Genomic DNA, 22,709 nt, shown 5'->3' on the forward strand with positions numbered 1-22,709 from the left:
AAAAGACTTTTGACAGAGTCCCTAGAGAGGTGGTGAAATGGGCAATGAGAAAGCTTGGGATCGAGAAGTGGCTGGTTAGGATGGTTATATGGCCATATATGTGAGTGATCGCACCCAGGTAAGGGTGAATGAAGATTTGAGTGATGAGTTTTCCATGAATATTGGTGTGCACCAGGGGGCAATTTTGAGCCCACTGTTGTTTATTGTGGTACCTGAAGCCCTCTCACGTGACTTCAGAAATGGACTCCCATGGGAGATGTTGTATGCTGATGATTTGGTGTTGACTGCGGAGAAGGAAAAGGAGCTGGAGGAAAAATTTAGGAAGTGGAGAGATGGTATGGGGCACAAGGGCTTGACAGTAAATGAAGAAAAACAAAAGTGATGGTATCTAGGGCTGGTGGCAGTGCTGTCAAAGATGAGGATGAGTGCCCAGGTACGATTTGCCACAAGGGTGTGGGAAGTAATTCCATCTTGTGCAGTGTTTGTGATAAGTGGGTGCATGAGAGCTGTAGTGGTATTAGAGGTAGACTGCAAGACAATGATGATTTCATGTGTGTCGTGTCTCGGAGAAAGCATGTAGAGATTGCCAGGCATGAAAGGACTGAACTTGTTCGTGAGTCTCTTCAGTGTGTGGAAGAGTTTAGTTATTTGGGAGACATGTGCTATGCTGGAGGTGGGACTGGAGCTAGCTCTGTGGCTAGAGTGAGGAGTGGTTGGAAGAAGTTCAGGGAGCCATTGCCTCTCCTGACACTGGGAGGGCTCTCCTTCCATGCTAAGGGATCTTTGTGTGTGGCATGTGTTAGGAGTGTAATGCTGTATGGTAATGACCCCTGGACAGTAAAGGAAGAGGATATTCACAGGCTCAGACATACAGATAAGGCAATGATTAGGTGGATGTGCAATGTGTCCCTCAGTGTGAGACCTGGGGGGGGGGGGCTAGGTTTACGATGGAAGAGTTGAGAGGTAGGATGGGACTGGAGTGTGTTGGCGTTGTGATAGAGAGGTAGATTGAGGTGGTTTGGGCATGCGGAGAGGATGGGGGATGATAACTGGGTGCAGAAAGTGAGAAGTGTTAATGTTAGGGGTAGGGAAGTGAGGTAGACCACAGAAGACCTGGGACGAGGTCACTGAGTGTGACCTCAGGGATAAGGGACTGAACAGGGAAGCTGCCAGAGATAGAACAGCACGGAAAGCCGCCATCAGGTGACTAAGACCAACGCATGCATGTTGCAGCCTTCAAAAATTAAATGAAATGAAATGATCTCTCGTGAGAAATTCTAGGTGATTTTCTCACTGCTGAAGCCATGCTTCATACACACCTGTCTTTGCAAGTTGCACAGTTTGTCCTGACCTACCTCACCATCTACAAATATTCCAGTCTATTCTCTCCACTTTCTCCACCCCCACCCCTTTTTTTTTTTTTTGCTCCTTCATTGAACATCCTGTTTCTCAGTAATCATTGGGCTAAGCAAATGTTAATTCTGCTCATGGTAGCAGAACCTGTTGTTCGACTCATTTTGTTTACACTGAAAGATTAGCTTTGGTGGCCACAATGGTTTACGTGAATTGTTTTCTTAACCCCTTCAGTTCTATGATCTATTAGTTAAATAAGACCACCGTCAGACTATTTTATTCATCCTAGGAAAGAACTCTTAAGTTTATTAAAATGTAAATGAGTTTTATATGTAACGCCACAGTTTCGAGAAAGCCATTTCTGTGCAGTATTCCAAACTGAGCTAAAGGATCTGGGGATATTTGAAGAATAAACTATATGCATCATTATAGTGAAAGGGTAAAGGTTACACATCCAACATTTCTGGGGCCATACTCCATCCCCACTTCATGTATGCAACTGGTCAACTCTGGAACTGTCTTCCTCTCTCAGCATTTTCTTCTGCCTATGACCTCCAGTCTTTTATGCGCAATGTGTGGTGGCAACCATCATCCACTTACTTGATGTACTGTAGTGCAGCCTACTTCTTCCTTAGCTTTTATCCTTCTTTTTCTGTGCCTGCCCTCCTCTCTTCCTATATCTCCCATCTTTCCTGTCACTTTTCTTTCCTTTACAGGTGGCTTTACATTGAGTGACAAGCCAAATGGTTTCCTGTAAGCCAAGAAACCATTTACAACGCTTGGTGGTAACCATATAACCAAACCATACATGCTTCCTACGTGTCAACAAGTGGGTTGGTGTAGGTGTAGTGCCCCTCTCCGTAAAACAAATAACTTAGAGTCAAATGGCCATCCCTTACGGGATTATGGCATCTGGCAATAGATAGATAGATAGATAGTGTCCAGACATAGTGAAATGAACGGATTCTGATTTTTCTTCTTCCATGGAAAGAACAATTCTGCATTTTCTCCTACCTTGGAAAAAAAAAAAAAAAATTACCCTGAGGACCCCACATCCGGTGCCTTGCTTATATTCATCTTGTAGAGGCGCTGACGAGGAACCTACACATACAGTACATACTGGCACTGTGCATCCTGGGTGGAGCAAATGCAGTGTCCACCCAGGAGCCAACCCTCATATTTCTAGGCACCTTGTAGGGATAAGGTCCCACGCTGGCACTCAAGGTTCTGTATACTACTAGGGTGCTGGTTCCCTGCACGTTGTACAGGTACGTACTGTACTGTACCTGCATAACGGGCCCGTAGAAGCAGCTGCTTACCTGAGGTTGACGGGTCTGCTTGGCCAGACATACCGGCCTGGGTTAACAACTCTTGCTGATATTTTTGCAGGTGTTCCTGAACATAGTCAGTAGACCAGGAACAAGAAATGATCTGGTAAGAATGTGCTTCTACTGTCTCAAATAAAGCTTATATCTACGGTATATTCTTATGTTTTAAGTTACTTTTCATTTAAACTTTCAGCCGCCACTTCATGATTTTACTTACTAGGCAGAAATATTAATTTTGTAACCTTATCCCTGTACTTAATACCAAAGATAGTGTTATAATGAAGTGCTGCTTAGAGTAGCGTATAGGCCAAGTTTATGAAAAAGTGTTTCATGCACCATAGCCATGAATACCGAGGAGTGGTTTATTCTAAACACTAATCTCAAATAACATCCTGCTCTGCGGTGTTTGTAATAACGAGGTGGAGATAGAGAGGCATACGCCACCGATTATATCGGTATAAGTTACTCTAGGACAATGAACGGAAGTGAAGTATACTGAATGCTGCAGTGTTTGTAACATCCTATATCATTATGATATGATATGAAGAGTGGTCCGCATACACCTTCATCGACTTTAACGCTGTATGTACATAATGCTTGTAAGCTATGCAGACACGAGATCTTAGTCGTTTTGCAGATACATCATTCTCTGATTATTTATGGTTTACTGGGGATCACATGTGTTCTTCTATACAATGATTGATTTACGTGTATACACAGGTGTTCCTAATAAAAATACTTTGAATGTGGCGGTGTTGGCGCCAAACTAAGTGTAAAGCCGTGAGTGGCTGGCGTGGCACGAGCGAAACCAATGGTGGCCGGCCACCACAGAGAGATAGCTGGATGATTACTGTAGAATTTGGCAGAAAATAATTAATCTCTCATTGCTTCCATGTTCGTTTTTAAATAACCTTATATGCATGTAACGAACAACTGATTATATGTCTTTGCAATTTAGTATATTGTTAAAGAATGCCCGTTTAAGTAATGAAATATGGATCTTTTATAAATGCACCGGCATCTCCAACTCTGGCTCGCCATCCTAGGCCGGCATTTAAACAGTCGACGTACTGAAGCGGAGAGGGAGGGACGTACACCTGGGAAAATGACTTCAAGATTGCTAGTCCTTTTGGCCCTGGTGGCTGCAGTTTTAGCCGATGATGTCCCAGAGTACGAGGACAGTGATTTTGACCAGAAAGTTGGGAGTCATGAAACAGTTTTAGTAATGTTTTACGCCCCCTGGTAAGTTATATCACGAATGTTTGTGTAGGTGTTTTGCTTCTCAAGCTGCGTTTATAGTCTCTTCATATTAAGGAACTTTGGAGTAGTTAATGAATGTTGGCTGGAGCCGTAATTGGCAACGAAAACCTCTGAAGGGATTTGTACGAATACGTTCGGGTGGTAAAAAGGACAAAGTTAAGTGTAAACATCCTTTCGGAGGACAATTTTCTAGTTTGTTCCTTAAGATTTCTACCAGGTTTTGATAATTTTTTGTCTCTAGTAAGAGGGGATGCATGACTGCCTGGATATTTGCAGCATATGACATCGTTGAGGATTAGTTGCATTAACTGAATGCAGTTTGAGCTTGAGGTTTGTGCCGTATGAGGTGTGCAGTTATTAGCGTTTGGAGTAACAAGGCTCGTGACACTTTGAGCTATAATTTCACTGGATATAATGAAACATTGAGAAGTGTAACATGTGCAGAAAACTGAATTCTACTGTAGTTAGACAGTTTAAGATTAAACATAAGTTGCATCTCTTAATATTGTATGCGGTCCTTGTTATTGTTTAGATATCACACAAAACCGAACGGGATCAAAGATGGGAAAGCCACATCCTTTTTTAACCTGGGCATTCTTTGGCCTTTACCAGGACATGGATATAAAACTTAGTCATTATTTTGATCTGATATCTTAAAACAGATTGCAGCCCCTAGATATTATTTCCTTCATTTTTCTCCCTTCTGAATGTGCAAAGTACCGTAAAGATTGTTAAAATGAATTGTTTACAACCTATTAGCATTTTTTTTTTTCCCCCACTATCTCGGTTTCATTTGCCTAACCTTTTGATGAATCTAGATTTTATTTTGTATTGGACGTAAGACAAAATAGTACCAGTAACGTACCTGTACTTTTAGGTAGTGACAGTTAAACTCCATTAGCCTCTTCATAATCAGTACCTTCCCGAAGTTGAATAACATCACCTGAAGATATCAAGAACAAAAATATAGGTAGTTTGATTATTGCTGTAAACATTGTCATTAAACTTGTTAATGGGTAGGCTTTGCAGGTGTATTACCTCTTCCATGCCTCATCCTCATGCAGTGCCAGTCTGTGTTCAAGTCCCACCCTGCCCCATCACCTTCTTTTTAACTCTACCCTTTTCTGCACTCGCACTGAGTAGGACTTGTCATCTGCCAGTGCTGCCACTACTGCAGTGACAGTCTGACTGTCAAGGGTGTAGTAATGACACCCTGCTTCACCCACAGTTCTCAATCTATCCTACCCATTGGGACCCACTCCTCACCCCACATGGTCTTTAAAAAAAGAAAAAAGAAAAAAAATGGCCAGGGGCTGGATTCTGTTCATAAGCTTTGGTACCTAACTTAGATCCTGTATGGTACACATTATTAAAACACCATAACAAACTGCAGTTTGGTATTCACTAAAGTTTTTAATGGCTCCTTACCCCTGTTCATAAATTTGGCCCACCTGATGTGGCTGTTAGCTACAAAAGCATCTTTGGCACAATTAGCCAGTCATAAAGCCCTCTATCGTCAGCTGTTTGGCATCGTGTAAAAACGATGTTTGTGTCCACTAGCTACTGTAATATTGGAAAGAACACAACTAGATCAACAGTTAAACCAGTGGCAACATGAAGAGGGAAAGAAATATTCCCAGCCCAACAGAACCTTTCCCCTTTTTTCTGTGATGGACTAGTAAACTGCTATGACACGGAGTTTTTTTTTTTTTAATGCCAACATGTTTATTCTCTTCAGGTGCCTTGATGAATAGCTGTAGTTCCAATCAGTGCTACTAGTTACCCCTGGAAATATACTTGAGATATTCATCATTCTAAATTATCTCCTTCACTGTTCTGGTATTCTTAATTCTAGCTTTTGTGTACAGCAGAACTCCTAGATGATTACACAACACTAGAATGGGTTAGTCCTGTGGAAGAACCAGCAGCTAACCTAAGCTGACATAACTTTACATAACCCAACCAATCCTGACAGAACCTGCAATATTAAACGTAGATTCCATACCAGGGACAGAAAACTTAACCTGACTGTCCAGACCTGTGGTACTTAATGCAACTTTAACTTATTTGACAAGGATTTAATTAAATATAATCAGACCTCTACTGAAATTTAATGTAGCTGCTGTAATAATAACCTAATTTAATGTACAGTAAATGCAATATCAGGGAGTTAGCCTAACCTAACCAGACCTATTTATCTTTAGCCAGATGCCATAATCCTTTAAGGGGTGGCCGTTTGAGTTTTACAGGAAGAGGCATAAACCCTCCACCACCCACTTATTGACACGTAGGGAACATGTATGGGTTGGTTATGTGGCTACCACCCAGTGAAGTAAATGATTTCCTGGCTTACAAGAAAGTTAGGCTTCTCACTCAATGTAAAGCCACCTGAAAAGGAAAAGGTAAAAAGTAACAAGAAAGATGAGAGAAATTGGAAAAGAGGACAGATAGAGAAAAGGAATGGTGAAAGAAGTAGGTAGCACTACATTAAGTGGATGATAACCAGACCTGCCTAACCTTACTGTAACGTAGGTACCATGAGAGGGAGATAACTTAATTAGTTTTCTATCTATCTATCTATTGCCAGACGCCTCTATCCCGTTTGGGGTGGCCGCAAACATCGCCTCCAAGTCGCCCTGTCCCCTGCCATTTCACTGCCTTGCTCCCAACTCACACCCCCCTCTCTCATATACCTCTCCACCCCATCCCTCCATCTCATCCTCGGCCTCCCCCTCCCTCTTCCCCCCTCCACCTCACTCACATACTCTCTTTGTCAGTCTTTCACCCTCCATCCTCTCCACATGGCCAAACCACCTCAGTGTGTTCCTCATAACGCTTCCTATCACATGCACATCCACACCACAACGCTCCTTTATATCCTCATTCATCAGCCTGTCTCTCCATGTGGCTCCACAGGCTCCTCTTAAATAACTCATTTCCACTGCTCTCACTCTCGACTTTTGTCCTTCCAACAACGTCCAAGCTTCACTTCCATACGTTAGAGTTGGTATCACAATACTGTCATGTAGTAACTTTTTCACTTCCATGCTCACTTCCCTGTTTCTTATCACTGCTTTCAAAGAACCAGCGACCTCTCTTCCCTGCTGTATCCTTTCAAGCACTTCACCCTCCAAACCTCCATCCTTACTCATCACACTACCCAAGTACTTAAACGTACTCACATTTTCCAATTCCTCGCCATCCAACCTCGCTGTACATTCACTGACTTCACCTCTCTCAAAGACCATCACTTTACTCTTCCCTACATTCACCTTTAGATTCAGTTTCTTACACACACTCCCAAACTCATCCATCAAGCCTTGCAGCTCCCCTTCGTCTTCACTCAACAACACAGTATCATCTGCAAACAACAGTACAGGAGTTTCCAAACACTGTCCTCTCTCACCAGGGCCACTCCAACATCCACTACCCTACCTTGTACCTCTTTTATTATCCCATCCATGTACAGATTGAACAGCCATGGAGACATGACACATCCGTTTCAACCCAACTTTCAAAGAGAAAAATTCACTTAGTTCACCATCCACACGCACTGCAGCCTTCGCACCATCGTACATACTCCTCACAGCATTCAGCAACTTCCCATCTACTCCATATATTCTTAACACTTTCCACAATCCTTGTCTATCCACCCTGTCATATGCTTTCTCCAAATCCATGAAAGCCGCATACAACTTCTTTCCCTTCTGTAGAAACTTTTCCACTAAAGATCTAAGAATGAATATCTAATCTACACAACCTCTTCCCTTCCTAAAGCCTCCCTGTTCTTCTCCAACTACTTTCTCTGTTCTTTCTCTAACTCTGTCAATAAGTATCCTACCATACACTTTTCCTGTTATACTAAGAAGACAAATGCCCTTATGATTACCACACACTTCTTTTTCCCCATTTCCTTTGTACAAGGGAATAATTATACCTGACTTCCAATCCTTCCTCCCAGGCCAATCTGCACATCTTCCACATCCATTCTACTACTATCTCTCCCCCATGCTTCAGCATTTCACCACACACTCCATCAATTCCTGGGGCTTTCCCCGATTTAACTTTCTTCATTGCTTCCACAACTTCTATCCTACTGATTTCTTCCTGTCTTCTCACCTTCCTCCTCCTCCCAGCCATTCATATTTACTGATATTTTTTCCATCTTTATTGAATATTTTTTGAATGTTGAAGGAGGTCAGGAACTTAACCCCCCTATTTCTTAACAATCTTATGAGGAAAAATTGGTTCGTTATTCAACCACTTTTTATGGAATGCATCCCTGTCGAATAGTGGGGGAGAGGTTTGGGTCAAGTGGAATTGCTCACGACACATGCTCAGCCTGTAATATAGGCCCACGTGATAAGATAATGTATTGCACAGCACAGGTCCTACCAGTAGTAAGGTGTAGACATATTAGCAGTACAGTATATGGAACGTGTGGGACGGTCCTATAGGACATGCATGTGACTTCACCCATGATTACAATGGTGTTTATCTGCCTTACTGGACAGTATGAAGGCAGGTTTTGGGCTTGAATGAATGGCTGAATATGTATTAGTGGGGGAGTGGGTATTCCTTGCCCATGGTTATTTTGTTTGGCAATCTGTCGTACAGATCTTTAGGATAAACCTTGGTAGGTAGTGTCCTTGTCAAAACGTAGTTGTTAGGTTTTGGTCGGATGCCCATCCTTTATGCTGTAGGAACATTCTCATGTACTTTAATTTATTGAATTTGATAATGATTATTGTGGGGCACTACTATAGCAGATTTTGACAATCTTGAATAGCTTGCATGACCTTAGCGGGTCATTCCCTCTCAACGTGTGGTTAGGTTAGGTTGTGGACGATTTCTTGTAATGCACTTTATGAACATTTACCCGTTATTTCATTCTTGCGTTCTAATTTAAGAAATACAGTAAATATGATAAAGAATTAACATGGGCACAGCTAGAGCTGGATTTTTACATTCTTCAATAATTACCTGCATCACCCAACCTCCACTGGCCCTGTTTTCTTGTCAAGGGATGGATGTTCCTCAACCATAGGCCTTAAAGACTTTTTCCTGTTATACATGTACTCTGTTGTTCAGAATGATTGTGTACCATGAGGCACAATTTTTATTGATTATTACCACAAAATTTGCCGTGAACTGCTTTGACGACCTAACCTTGACGAGTTCTGTATGTCCCCAAGAAAACATGGTTAGGGTATGGTTAGTTCTCCATTTTGCATGCATTTAAGACATTTATATATTTTGTACATATACTTTAGTTTATTGAGTGGATGTACGAAAGAATTTGTGTGACACTGCTGTGGCTAAATTTTAATTAATTGTTTTTGCTACAAGTCGCACAAGAATAGTGTAGCTTATTCTGAAACTGCCACTTTGTCATTTGCAAAACAGTAAACATTTGCAGCCATAGAACTCAAACTGTGTATTATTTGTTATTTGGCAATAAATAGGCTCGGATATATACAGTAGCCTCTCGGTTATGTGTCACAGTGTCCGTCATATTGCACTGTTGCATCTTTATCTCATATATCACTGTTTCAATGGTCACTGCCCCTCTGAACTGTCGGCTTGCATCCCTTCACCACAATGGCAGGTGCATAGCACCCCTCTAGCAACAAACTCATCCCTTTTCTGTCTGACTGTCTAATGCAAGAATTAACCGTTACTCCCAGTCCTTCATTTATGCAACAGATCAACTTGGGAAATGTCTCCCTCCGTCTGTATTTCCTACTGTCAACAATCTCCGGTCTTTTAAATGTAGTGTGTCCAGGCATCTCAAAATGAACAGATCTTGATTTTGGCTCTGTTATCCTGTTTGTTTTTTCATGGAGGGAACAATTTTGCAGGCTCTTGGCCTTTGGTTCATTCTTCCTTGCAAAAAAAAAAAGGGGGGGGGGCTCTATTAAAACAGCATCCGGCAAAATTTGGCAATATCCAGTTCAAAAACGGGAAGCAGTCGGCAGTACAATAGTTGTGATATAAGACAAATGGAAGCGATGATCTTACAATAATACAAGCATTTAGTTTCTTCTTTAATTATTCAGTAACACGTTAATCACTTAATTGTGTGGGAAAAGCTCAGTGGTAAGTGGGTGCATGTAGGAAATAGTTTAACAGATACAGGTAGCTGCATTTGTTTTACAATTCATGCGTTTTACTTTTGTCGTTCACTGATGAAGTGGTTCGACAGTGACCCATGTCCCATACCTGCCACTGCCTGCCTCAGTTGTTGTTGTTGTTGTTGTTGTTGTTTAGAAGCAGTTACCTGTTTTTATTTACTCGTTCATTTCATATCAGCTCTGAGCACGTGGTTCCAAACTAACTTCATTTGTGCAGAAGCAACCTGAAAGTGTTAAGAATGCAAGAAAAGCATTTATTTGTTTTGTTTAGCTTCGTTTGTAAAGGGTCCGAAGAAAAAGTAAAATTGTTGGACGAAGTGGCGTGTGATATGGGAGCTTAATATGAACAAGAGTAACATTGTCAGATAAAATGAGTCTCATGTTTAGAGAGAAAACTGAAAATGTTCGTAACAAGGGAGCAGTAAAACTCAAGTTTTCATGTTTAGTGCAATGTGTGAAAAGGGATTTGTGACTGAACTTTATGAACTGACGGACGCAGGGCTAGAAAATTTGGCTCTTATGGTATGTGAAGACTACGTTGACTTAAGAAGTTTGGTAAGATAATTGCTAGTTCAGTTATTTTGCACTAAATCATACAAATTAAACTGCTTGACTGGCTTACTGTTCAGGGTGACTGTAGTTGTTTGTATCAGAAGAGTGGTATGCCATTGCTCCATGCTGACTTTTGGTATATATTTTTTATTTATTGTCAGTGACTAATGATACTTCAAAAAGTTTCACATTGTGCATTTTTTTAATGACTGCACCAAAAGTACATCTTGGTGATGTAAGCTGGGCAGCAATTTTTCAAGTGTTGATTAGGTTAGAAGTTTTTGCCTGGTTGGTACTGGGTGCTTTCAAGGTTAGGCATAGTAGTGGTAGTCCATGGTGGTTGAAATTATGGGGTGTATTGGAGGGCAAAACTTCTTGGTTAGGCTAGGTAAGGATGCACTGATGTGTCCAGTCAACGAGATCATAATTATGTTAACAGACTGTAATGGGTGTCTTAGGCCAACGGTAGGTTAGTATGATTAAGATTAGATTATGTACTGTACTGTACTGTACATACTGTATGAATGCTAAATTGTATTTTATGCTTGATTTTAATCTTTTACTCATGGGTAACATTGTTGGAAAGTTTTTAGGAAAGAGGGTCGAACTGGATAGCTTAAGGTGATTATGTTATCTGGCTCAGTGCCGAATGGGCATCCAGTTTTGGGTACCTGTGCTGTATCTGGCATTTGCAATACAGTATCCAGTGGGGGGTTTAGCTGAATTATACCAGATAATTGAGATTACTGTAACTGGACAATGTCTTGCTGTAAAGTCTTTGATTGTGGAAACCTTTGCTTTAAAGGGGCATTGTAAATCTGAACATGTGAAGAGATAAGAGATGAAAAAAAGTTGAGGACCATCACCATTAAACAGCTGTATCTTTTAAGTATCCAGTTATAGTAGACCTTTGATTAAACCTACCTGAATGCACCGGATATTGGATTTAACCCGTTAACTGCTCTATACAGCCTGGGCTGTTCCGAGTGCGACTGCTCAATACAGCCCTGGCTGCACAGATGAATTTCGAATATAGTGCCATGGTGACCAAGGCCGACCCATACAAGCATGTTTGAACCTTCAAAACCGAAAACGAAAACGAAAACCATACATTCCAATAGGGAATCAGACACTTCGATGTTCATCCATGGCTTTACCAAGGTAAATATTGAGCTAATATTTCGCTGCTATATACTTTGGCATATGTTCTCTCAATTCATAAGACAAAATTTGGTCTTTGGGAAATTTCATTTTTACCCCTATGTCTGCGCACCAGACACCTCCAAATAACCGCCATGCGCAGTTAATGGGTTAATGGACACTAAGGAGCCACCCGATTTTCTTTGGCTATAATAGTGATGGTTAAATTGGGTGCAGTGGGTCGCAGTACATGTTTCGTACTCTTTTTACTCCAACCTGGCCTGAAATTACCTTCCCTTTGTGATTGCAGTTGTAATATGACTATAGTAATACTGTACTAATCATGAAATGCAATGAGTAGGATGTGAAAAACTGCTAAAGGGCAAAATTGTGGGCCAGGTTTGTGTAAAATGGGTATAGAATTCATTCTTAATGGTAGAATATACTGTTCTTATTTTTAAATGTGCTTGAAATCCCACATCAAGGGGGGACCATTGGAATTAACAGATCATTGGCTTTACTAGATCAGGCTTACCCCCTGGTAGTCAGTTGTAGGGAGGTTCTACTGAATTGCAAAAATTCAGTTTCTGCACCAGTAGTCTGGCATGTTTCTCTGTGGAATATTGTTCTTCCTAGACGGTTTAGTCATGACATTAATTGGCTCAAAATAGTTGAATGTTTAGAATTTTTTTTTTTTTTCCCCCGTTTACCAGTAATTTATCAGTCTCCATACTGTATTTTCCCATGTTTTTGTTGTGTGGGCATTCTGATAATAAAATGAAACACTGCCATTATCTCATTGGGGCACTTTAAGTTTTTCTGTAAAATGTACTGTACGTAATGTAAGTTGTTAGGTATAGCTTGTAATCTTTCGAGTTACGTTACTCACGATAAATCTTGTCTTCTAAGTGTACTTTTGCACGAGCATGTATTTTTGTAGACGGGTTCCAGACCTTGGAACTTTCCACATGAGATCAGTGACCCATCCCTCCGTGAACTGCTTGTAGGTTTCTCAGCTTTTATGTGGCTTAATTTCCTTCTATATAATAGAACTGCTTGTATTTGAGGTAATTACACACGGCATAAGGGAAGTCCAGCAGATCTTCAAAGGTCAGGGTAGGCCAATTTTGACAGATCTTCAGTTTCATATTCCCCCAGCCATTTTTTCTGGAACAGTTTGGAGGCAAATTGTAGGGTCTCATCACACCCAAGTACTTTTTTCTGAGTAATGACACCTCATTTCTAAATGTTCCAGGATCCTGTAAAGCTGAGCAGTTGACGCACACATCACGTTGTTTAGTTTGCAGTTAAATGATACTCATATTCGAAGTTAGTGCTCATGTTTCTGCCATCCAGCATTGAGTCATACACAAACCCTGGTCATGTGAAAGCAATTCTTTACAGGGGCAGTTGCTTATCTGCAGTTGATGAGTCTGCTTAATCACAGATTGGGTTTGAGCAACATTAAAAAATAATGTATCAGGCCTATTTTGGGTCTTGTATCTTAGAGTGACAGGTACTGTAGGTACTTGATTGATGAATTGCTCTGTGGTACAGTGGTAGAATGTGCATTTTTGTACATGGGAAAACGAGGGTTCTCGCCCCGCCAGGGTAATAAACTTTGGGAGTGTTCATTCAGCCAGGCACTGCTTTGGCGAACATAAGGGGTGCTGTGGTTGAACCAGTGTTGCATACTATAAAGTATGCTTACAACCAGTTGGCTTGCACGGGCTGATTACACTTGGTTCACAAACTACATATACACACACTCTGACATTAGTCACACTTACAAGCACTTTTCACCCTATATACAATCTTGACCAGACAGCCTGTCACATGGTAGAGATACATAGGCTGTATCGTCCCCACTTCGGGTTGGGATAAGCCAGTCCTGCAGTGGACACTTTACGGTTGATGATTATGGAAAAAAAAATGAGTAGACAGTTGCACCAGTTGAGCAGGGCAGTATTCCCAAAGTGGATGGAAAGCTGATGACAGGGAGAGCTGGTGCTTCCGTTATATCAGCCTTCGGGACTAGTACCCTTTGCTGAACTTTCTCATTGTTTCAGTAACACAGAGAGCAGGCCAGCATGCTCTCCAATACAAGTTTCTCTGTCAACAGCAAACTACATGCACATTACACATTACACTTCCTTTTCAAAAAAAAAAAAAAAAAAAAAAATAATAATAATAATAAAATTGCATTTAATAACAAGCCTCTGAGTCTGACGGGGGAGGGGGGACCATAAATGCCCCCACCTTCTGCCCCTCTCCTGGTGATGACTGAACAAGCTGCCTGGAACTACTGTCTGATTCGCTTCTTCATTTCTGCAACATTTGCTGCCTTTCCTCTAACTTTCTGTTGAGCACCACCTCTCTTCCTCTAAACCTTACATTCTCTTCTTAACTGAGACTTAGCTCTCTGATCCAACTGATAGCAAACTCTTTTCTGTATCTTCCTACTTTCTCTATACAGTGCTCATTTCAATGCCAAAGGTGGCTGTTGTATATACGTACGTAACAACTTATCCTCTCATGTTCCTGAACTTGACTCTTCTGAATTCTCAACTTTTTGTCTTTGGACTTCCTGTCATTCCCTGGCTAAATATATCTGCGCTTTTTACTTATCCCCTAATTCTGCTGACTGAAAAATTCCTCGACTAAATTCCTCGACTATCTTCTACGATGGAACACAACCTATCCATTTCTCATTTCTCTGAAATCTCCATTCTAGTAGATTTCAGTGTTCACCACCACCTTTGGCTTTTCACTCCATTCACAAATCCACCTGGTGGACAGGCCTACATCTTTTCTATCTTTGATGACCTAGAGCCGCTAGTACAGCACCCTACCCGTATCCCTGACCAGCTTGAAGAAAGTTCCAACATTCTTGACCTCTTCCTTACAACTAATTCTTCTGCTTACTCTTAATCTTTCATCTCCGTTGGGCTCCTCCGATCACAACCTTGTTCACCTTAACCTGTCCTGTTGCACCAGTATGGCCTGTTGACCCTCCAAAGAAATGTCAATTGTGGCACTGGAGCTGCTGATTGGGAGGCCTTCAAGCAGTACTTCTTTGATTTCCCCCGGAATGATTATCGCTTTCATGGCCAGGAGCCATCTGAGCTTGCCTTGCGCATTATGGAAGTTATTCTCATGGGCATGGTAGCATACATTCTCTCATATCCATTTAACTAATGCAAAAAAGCCTTGGTTTAATCATGCTTGTTCTAATGTTATCCACAACAAGAAGGCCTACAAAAGGTACCAGAGCTAACCCACCCCTGAATCACATTTTTTTTTTTTTTTTTTTTTTCTGCCTTGAATCAAATTAAGTTTGTTCTTCGCTTTACTGAAAATAATTTCATCCGTACTAAATGCTCTCAACTCTCCTGCTCTAACTCTTCCTGCTCCTTCTGGCACCTTGCCAAAAACTTTCCTAACACCATTGCTGCTTCATCATCCTTCCCTCCTCTTTTCTACTCTGATGGCTCTGTAGCTACTGATAATGCAGAACTCTTCACTCGGACTTTCTCCTCCAATTCCACCCTAGATTACTCCGGTGCTGTTCCTCCATCACTTCCCCCCTTCGACTTACTCATGACTGATATTAAAATTTCCTGAATGGATGTATTTTGTGCCATTAATCGCCTCAATACTGCCAAGGCATATGGGCCTGATGGGGTCCCTCCTGTTGTCCTCAAGAACTGTGCTTCTGTGCATACACCTTGCCTAGGTAAACTGTTTCGCCTTTGTCTTTCAATTTGTACACTGGAAGTTTGCTCTCATTCAGCCAGTCCCAAAGAAGGGTGACCATTCCCAACCTTCTAACTATTGTCTGGTTGTTTTAACATCCTTTGTCTCAAAAGTTTTTGAGTCTGTTCTTAACAGAAAAGTTTTCAAGCATTTTTCCTATCACAACCTTTTTTCTGATCATAAGTATGGGTTCCGTCAGGGTTGCTCCACTGGCAATCTTTTCACCTACCTCTTGGACTCCTGGTCATCCTCCTTTTCGGACTTTGGCGAAAGCTTTGCCGTTGCACTTGACATCTGAGGCATTCGATCCAGTCTGGCATAAATCTTTAATTTCCAGACTGCCCTCTAAGATTTCTGTCTTATCTGTGCCATCATCTACAGCTTCCTTTCTGGTTGTTCTATAGCTGCTGTTGTAGATTACCACCATTCTCCTGGATCTATCAACAGTAGTGTTCCTCAGAGCTCCGTCCTATCAACTCTCTTCCTTTTATTCATCAGTGACCTAAGCTGTACATCAGACCCTACCCACTCATATGCTGACGATTCCACCCTTCACCTTTCCATTTGGTTACTGCAATGTCCATCTCAGCAGTTACTTCAACAAACAAGGGATGAGGCTATGGCACACCTAATGTCTGACTTGGTTTGTATCTCTGACTGAGTAAAAGTAATTTTGTTGTTTTTAATGCATCAGAGAGACTGTTCTTACACCTACCAACTACAGAATCGCCCACAGGAGTAACCACTAATGTTTAATAATATCCAGCTCAATCCTGCATCATCATTAAACATAGTTGGGGTTCCATTCTCTCGGGACTTATCTTGGAAAGTTCATGCAACATCTCTTGTAAAATCTGCTTCCAAGAAATTAGGTGTGCTAAGCTGACTCCATACCTTCTTTACCCCTGCACAGTTGTTGACTTCATACACAGGTTTTATTCGCCCTTGTGTAGAGTACAACTCTCATGTATGGGGAGGCTCCCCACATACATCCCTTCTCGAAAGGGAGTCAAAGGCTTTTAGTCTCATTAACTCTCCTCCTCTTACTGGCTCCCTTCAACCTCTGTGTCTTTGCTGCTCTGTTGCATCTTTATCTATTCTGTCACTGCTTCAATAGTCAGTGCTTCTCAGAACTGTCTGATTGCATCCCTCCACCTGTGCAATGGGTTTGTAGCAACTGTCTTGCAACAAACTCTCATCCCTTTTCTGGCCAACTCTTTAATGCAAGAATTAACTATTACTCCCAGTCCTTCATTTATGCAACAGGTCAACTCTGGAGCTGCCTCCCGATGTCTGTATTTCCTACTTCCTCTATCTCCAGTCTTTCAAACTCGGTGTGTCCAGGCATCTTGAAATGGAACGAATCTTGAATTTGGCTTTTTTGTTGTTGTTGTTGTATTGTTTTTGCTTTTTTCTTGTAAGGAACAGTTTCTGGGCTCCTGGCCTTTGGTTCCTTCTGCCATGCATTAAAAAAAAAAAAAAAAAAAAAAAAAAAAATCCTGCGTTCTCTCCCTCCTTCAGAGACATGAAATAACATTTGAGGCGAATTGAATCGGTACAGTATCAAATGATTCTTTCTCCAAAGTTGTGACTGAAGATTGTTAGGCAAAGCAAAAAAGAGGATTTCGTTTTCATATTACTGTAGTTTATGATTATGTATTGGTGCACTTTGTGCAAAATAGACTGGCAAAAGAGGATAGATGTCATGTAGTTTTGTCCAGTTTGTGATGGCCAGTATAGCTTAGTGACATTTGTCATGCATAGTATATTTATTAGTCACATGAAGAAGTTATATACAGTAATAATTTTCTGTAGGCTACTCCTTTATAACTTCTTTAATAGTGTTGTAGCTTGGAATCTTATGTATAGTCGTTGGTCTGGCACATCTGAAGGTGAGAAGGGGGGTTTGGAAGATTGTCAGTATAATGGTAAATATACAGTGATAATTGGTGTTACAAATGGAATGGCATAACCTAAGTTACTATATGAATAGTTCTTTCTGTGCTGTTTGGGGCAGCTTTGTTAATGTTTTTGAAGTTTAATCACTTGCATATAATTGTACTACCGGTAGCTTTATTAAAGTGTTCATGATAGCATTGTGTTGGCTTATGAAAGTTTTTACCATACATTTGTAGAGGATAACTTGTTAGCTTATACAGATTTCAGCCTTACATTTGTCAAGATAGAGACTTAACATTCATCGTTCAACTTAACAGGTGTGGACATTGCAAACGTTTGAAACCAGAATTTGAGAAGGCTGGACCCATCCTGAAGGCCAATGATCCTCCAGTCATCTTAGCAAAGGTCAGAATTGCCTATGTATTTCATGAAATTGCCATGTACTGTGTGACCTTGATCAATCATCATTCATCATTCATTGTTCATCAGTCATCGTTCATCATTAGTCATCGTTCATCATTCATCATCACTCATCTTTCACAATAATTCATCATTTGCAGTAATTCATCATTCGTCGTAAGTCATCATTCATCATTCGTCATCATTCATTCATCATTCATCATCCATAATCTTCATTTTCATCATCCAACATTATCATCCATCCATTCATCATCCATCATCCATCCATTCATCATCCATCATCCATCCATTCATCATCCATCATCCATCCATCCATCATCCATCCATTCATCCATCCATTCATCATCCATTCATCCATTCATCATCCATTCATCATCCATCCATTCATCCATTCATCATCCATCCATTCATCCAGTCATCATCCATCCATTCATCATCCATCATCCATCCATTCATCATCCATTCATCATCCATCGTCCATCCATTAATTCATCCATCGTCCATCAACCGTAATCCATCAACATTCATCATCATCTAATTGGTACAGCTAATTATTGTGGTGTGGGCTGCCAGGAATCTAAATTGTGAACATGAGATTAACCATACAGTACCAGTGTACAGTATACTGCTCTGTGTCTGGTACATAGAAGGTGGAAATATTTTTGGTATCAGGTAGAGTGCAAGATAATGCTGATTTCATGTGTTCAGCGTTTCAGGGAGAGCAGGTGGAGATTGTCAGGCATGAAAGGATTGAACTTGCTGGTGAATCTCTTGAGTGTGTGTAAGAGTTTTGTTATTTGGGAGACATGTGTGCTGGAGGTGGGGCTGGAGCTAGCTCTGTGACTAGGGTGAGAAGTAGTTGGAGAAGTTCAGGGAGCTGTTGCCTCTCCTGACATTGAGAGGACTCTCCCTACGTGCTAAGGGGTCTTTGTATGCAGCGTGTGCTAGGAGTGTTATGCTGTATGGTAGTGAGACCTGGGCAGTAAAGGAGGAGGATATTCGCAGGCTCAGACGTACAGAAATGACAATGATTAGGTGGATTTGTAGTGCGTCCCTGTGTGCAAGGTCTGGGGGGACTGGGTTTATGATGGAAGAGGTGAGAGGTAGGATGAGACTGGAGTGTATTGGTGTTGTAATGAGGAGAGATAGATTGAGATGGTTTGGGCATGTGGAGAGGTTGGGGGATGATAATTGGGTGCAGAAGGTGAGACGTGTTAATATTGGTGGTGGGGTTATGAGGAGTATACCGAGAAAGACATGGGACAAGGTCATTAAGTGTGACCTCAGGGTTAAGGGACTGAATAGGGAGGCTGCAATAGATCGTGAAGCATGGAGAGCCGCCATTAGGTGACCAAGATCGACGCATGCAAGCATGTTGGAGCTTTTAAAAATGAAACTAAACGAAACACATTTGTACACCTCAGGAGATGTATTGGTGAGCTTATTGTTTATATAATGGTTGTTAAGGATTGGTTACTTCAGTATTTAGCTCTTAAATGACAGAATTAGGACTTCCTACCCTACCCATGGCATATGAAACCCATAATTTTTCTAAAAAATAATTTCACCATGTTTAAGCATGAGTATGGTAGGTTATACGAGGCACTTAAAATAATGTCTCTAGTGCAGTTTTTTAAACAAGAAAAATGTCGAGGAGACTTTTAAACATCTCAGGAACTTGGATATTGCATTGCTCTTTGTATCTAAATGTAGTGCAAGGTTTCAGCTATAAAATATCATTTACATGAGAGAGAGAGAGAGAGAGAGAGAGAAAGTAAATTTTTTCACATACACAGGATACACTACAGTTTCAAACACATGCATAGACTCAATTTTACTGTCATTATGAACTTTTATCACCAAAGTCATTATAATAGTTATCATTATTACTGAAATTTTTGTCATGTTCCCATTATGTGCTTATTATTGCCTATACAATAATCCCTCGATTATCCAAAGGTATGTCCGGAAAGTAGGTCAGTACAGATAATAGACTTCTTCCCTGGCCCCCCTTTGTACATAACCTAACTTTTAAGTCATTGTAAAAGGCCACTGCAGTACGTCATACAACACTTGTTCCTTTTGTTTACCATTGTCTGGTTAAGCAGACCTATAAACCACAGCCAAGCAGTTACCATGGTCAAACAGACCCATCAACCATAGACAAGCAGTAACCACTGCATGACCATACCCTGCAGGGACATGAAAAAAGCATGAAAAAAATTGCTACACAAGAAAAATGCAGTGGGCACTCAGAACATAATGGTAAAATGGTCATAAGTGGTAGGTGGGGGCACTCATCATCCACTCACTCGATGTAGTGCTGCTCTCGGGTGTCTGGCCTTTCCTCTCCTCCATCCTTCTTTCCTTCCATCCTCTTCTGTCTTTCTTTCATTAATTCTTTCCTCCTCCTTCTGCCTGCAGGTGACTTTACACTCCCTCCTCTGTCTTTCCTTCCTTCAGTTTTTCCTCTTCCTTCCACTTATGGGTGACTCTACACTGAGTGACAAACCTAATGGTTTCCTGTACACCTGGAAACCATTTACAATGCTGGGTGGTAACCACATAATCAATTTTGGCGCCTGGTGGTTTAATAGGTAATTACGGCACTCAAATCAGATTGAGCTGGTGAAGGTTTTTATCCAAGGGATGGTTGGGGTTTATTGCTCACGTAATGCCACTGATGGATGAGTGAGGCTGATCACTCTCGTCTTAAATGTCAGGACCAATTTGCCTAGCCCTGGGCTCCTATGCTTCTCATGGGGCATCGTAGGATTGGATGGATGGATGGAATAAAATCATGTTAAAATAGTATAAAATCATGGCACAGTACAGTAAGCTAGAATGAAATCAGCACTGAAGATTCTTCGCTGGGCGTCTTGCTGAATAACCTGCTAGTACCATGACTGACTGTTGCACTGCGGCAGGCTAAGCTGTTGCACTGCACAGTACATCCTGTGTGGTCTTGTGGTGTAACCAGGTGAGCCTGAAGCAGGTAAGGAACATCCACAAAAGCCACCACATATGCTGCCATAACTGTCATAGAGGAGCTGTTCACTACATGGACGCTGGGTGGGAACTGGGAACGACTGAGGGGCTCTCTAGTGGACGCTGGGTAAACTACAGTAAAAGTCTTGTACACCTCTCCCCCACTATTCGTCAGGGATGCGTTTCATTAAAAGTGGTTGATTAATGAATTGGTTGAACAACAAACCTATTTTTTCCATTAGAATAAGAAATCGGGGGGTTAGGTTCCTGACCACCTTCATCATTCAGAAAATATTCAGTGAACAGAAAAATATCAAAAATGGCACAGGGATTTGAGCTGTTTTCCTATAGACTTACTTTCTCAGGGAAAATTATTTTAGTACTACATAAATCTCGGATGATTGACATTTGATTTTTGATTAAAAAAACAAATATTGGAGAACAAACGAATTATACCTACTTAACGATATTACAGAAAGCCACTTGAACTCCTCTGATAGCGTGTGTACTGCCAATCCTGTGAACTGGACATGGTCACCACACCAAAACAAACTCAATTGTATACAATTTAAAACCATAAATAGCAGTGGAAGCCTAACTGGAAGTACTAAAACTTAACTGGGGGGCTTTCCCCCAAAGACCCCCCAGTGACTATAACCTACCTAACCTAGTGCAAACTAAGATGTGAATTATGTAAAACTGGCATCAAAACAGTATCTTGCATTAAGAGCATTTATTAATCATTGGTGCAGTCATCTCTGACCATGCGATGGCAAAACAATCAGGTTGGTGTGCATGTGACTTCACTTGACGGGCAAGTAGGGGTCTTGGGTGGAGCCATTGTGGTGCTGTAGTATTCCATGTGGACAAACAGAAATGTAGATGGATGAAGAGGCAAGCGATCAGCAGGGCAGAACGCAGGAGATTGAGGGAGCTCAGTCCATCTGACTGTGTGTGGTTTGAATTGTCGAAATGGCGGGAATAATCATGTTGAACAACGAAAAAGGGTATAGATTTATAAATGCCAAAACAACCATTTGTCGAATAATGATTGGTCAAAAAATGATGGCCTGGTGTAATCCAAAACAGGGGACTGAGGGTCTTTTGAACTTTTTTTTTTTTTTTTTTTTTTTTTTTTTTTGAGGGACCTCTGAAAACATTAGAAACATGTACATGACCATTAACACTTTCCAGTTTGCTGATACTATTTTAATTCATGAGAAAATTTGAAAACGACCAAAAAAACACATAGAAAAGAAAAAGTGGGATAAAAATATTTAGGTGCTCTTTCAACATGAATTAGTCACATCTGTTTTACTTCATGCAGTATCACTTTTTTTTCCATTCATCTTGTTCTACAAAGCCTCAGCTTTCTAACAGTGTGAAAACAAATCCGCTAATCCAAATATGTCAGGGGGAGAAAATGATTAGAAAAGAAAAAAAAAAAAAATCATGAGCAGTGGCAGGGTAGTAGGGAGGGAGTGGGAAGGGAGGGAAAGTAGGAGGGTTCTGCTGGCTGAAGGGGGGTCAGGCCTGTTATCACTTACTGTGTTACATGCATTTGTTTAGCAGTTTTTTCCACCACTACTTGCAGGTGTGGGAGCCATTGTTGCTTTGTTGTAGTCTGTTGTTGGTCCAAAAATAGAGTGGAATTATCGGAGGAGCGTCTGACTGGGCACAGATTTAATCTGAAAATGGCTGTCCTCCCCACATGCTTCCACTCTGTGCCACTAGCGGGACTTTGAAGCCACCTTGAAAAATTTGGAGTACAGTATTGGGTTATACGGTTATTGGTGGTCGGATTAAAGGACTTTCACTTTACCAAGCCAGACAACGCGAGCCACTGGGCTGTTCTCACCTGTGGGTGGAAATATGTGAT

At 41.1% G+C, this 22,709-nt stretch overlaps 1 protein-coding gene across 1 annotated transcript in view; it reads left to right on the forward strand.

Moving 5' to 3' along the window:
• Positions 1-3,755: 3,755 nt before the first annotated feature.
• The window catches only part of ERp60 (disulfide-isomerase A3), a 94,515-nt gene continuing 75,561 nt past the window's right edge, over positions 3,756-22,709 (forward strand). Inside the window, exons 1-2 of the mRNA XM_080283281.1 lie at positions 3,756-3,923; positions 17,740-17,827. Coding sequence (XP_080139407.1) covers positions 3,787-3,923; positions 17,740-17,827 — 225 coding nt within the window. The 5' untranslated portion in view covers positions 3,756-3,786. The remainder of the gene's footprint in view (positions 3,924-17,739; positions 17,828-22,709) is intronic.

The sequence above is a fragment of the Coenobita brevimanus genome, chromosome 97 (assembly GCF_032717465.1).
Source record: "Coenobita brevimanus isolate Jiangsu-jjx chromosome 97, ASM3271746v2, whole genome shotgun sequence".
Taxonomy (NCBI): Eukaryota; Metazoa; Arthropoda; class Malacostraca; order Decapoda; family Coenobitidae; genus Coenobita; species Coenobita brevimanus.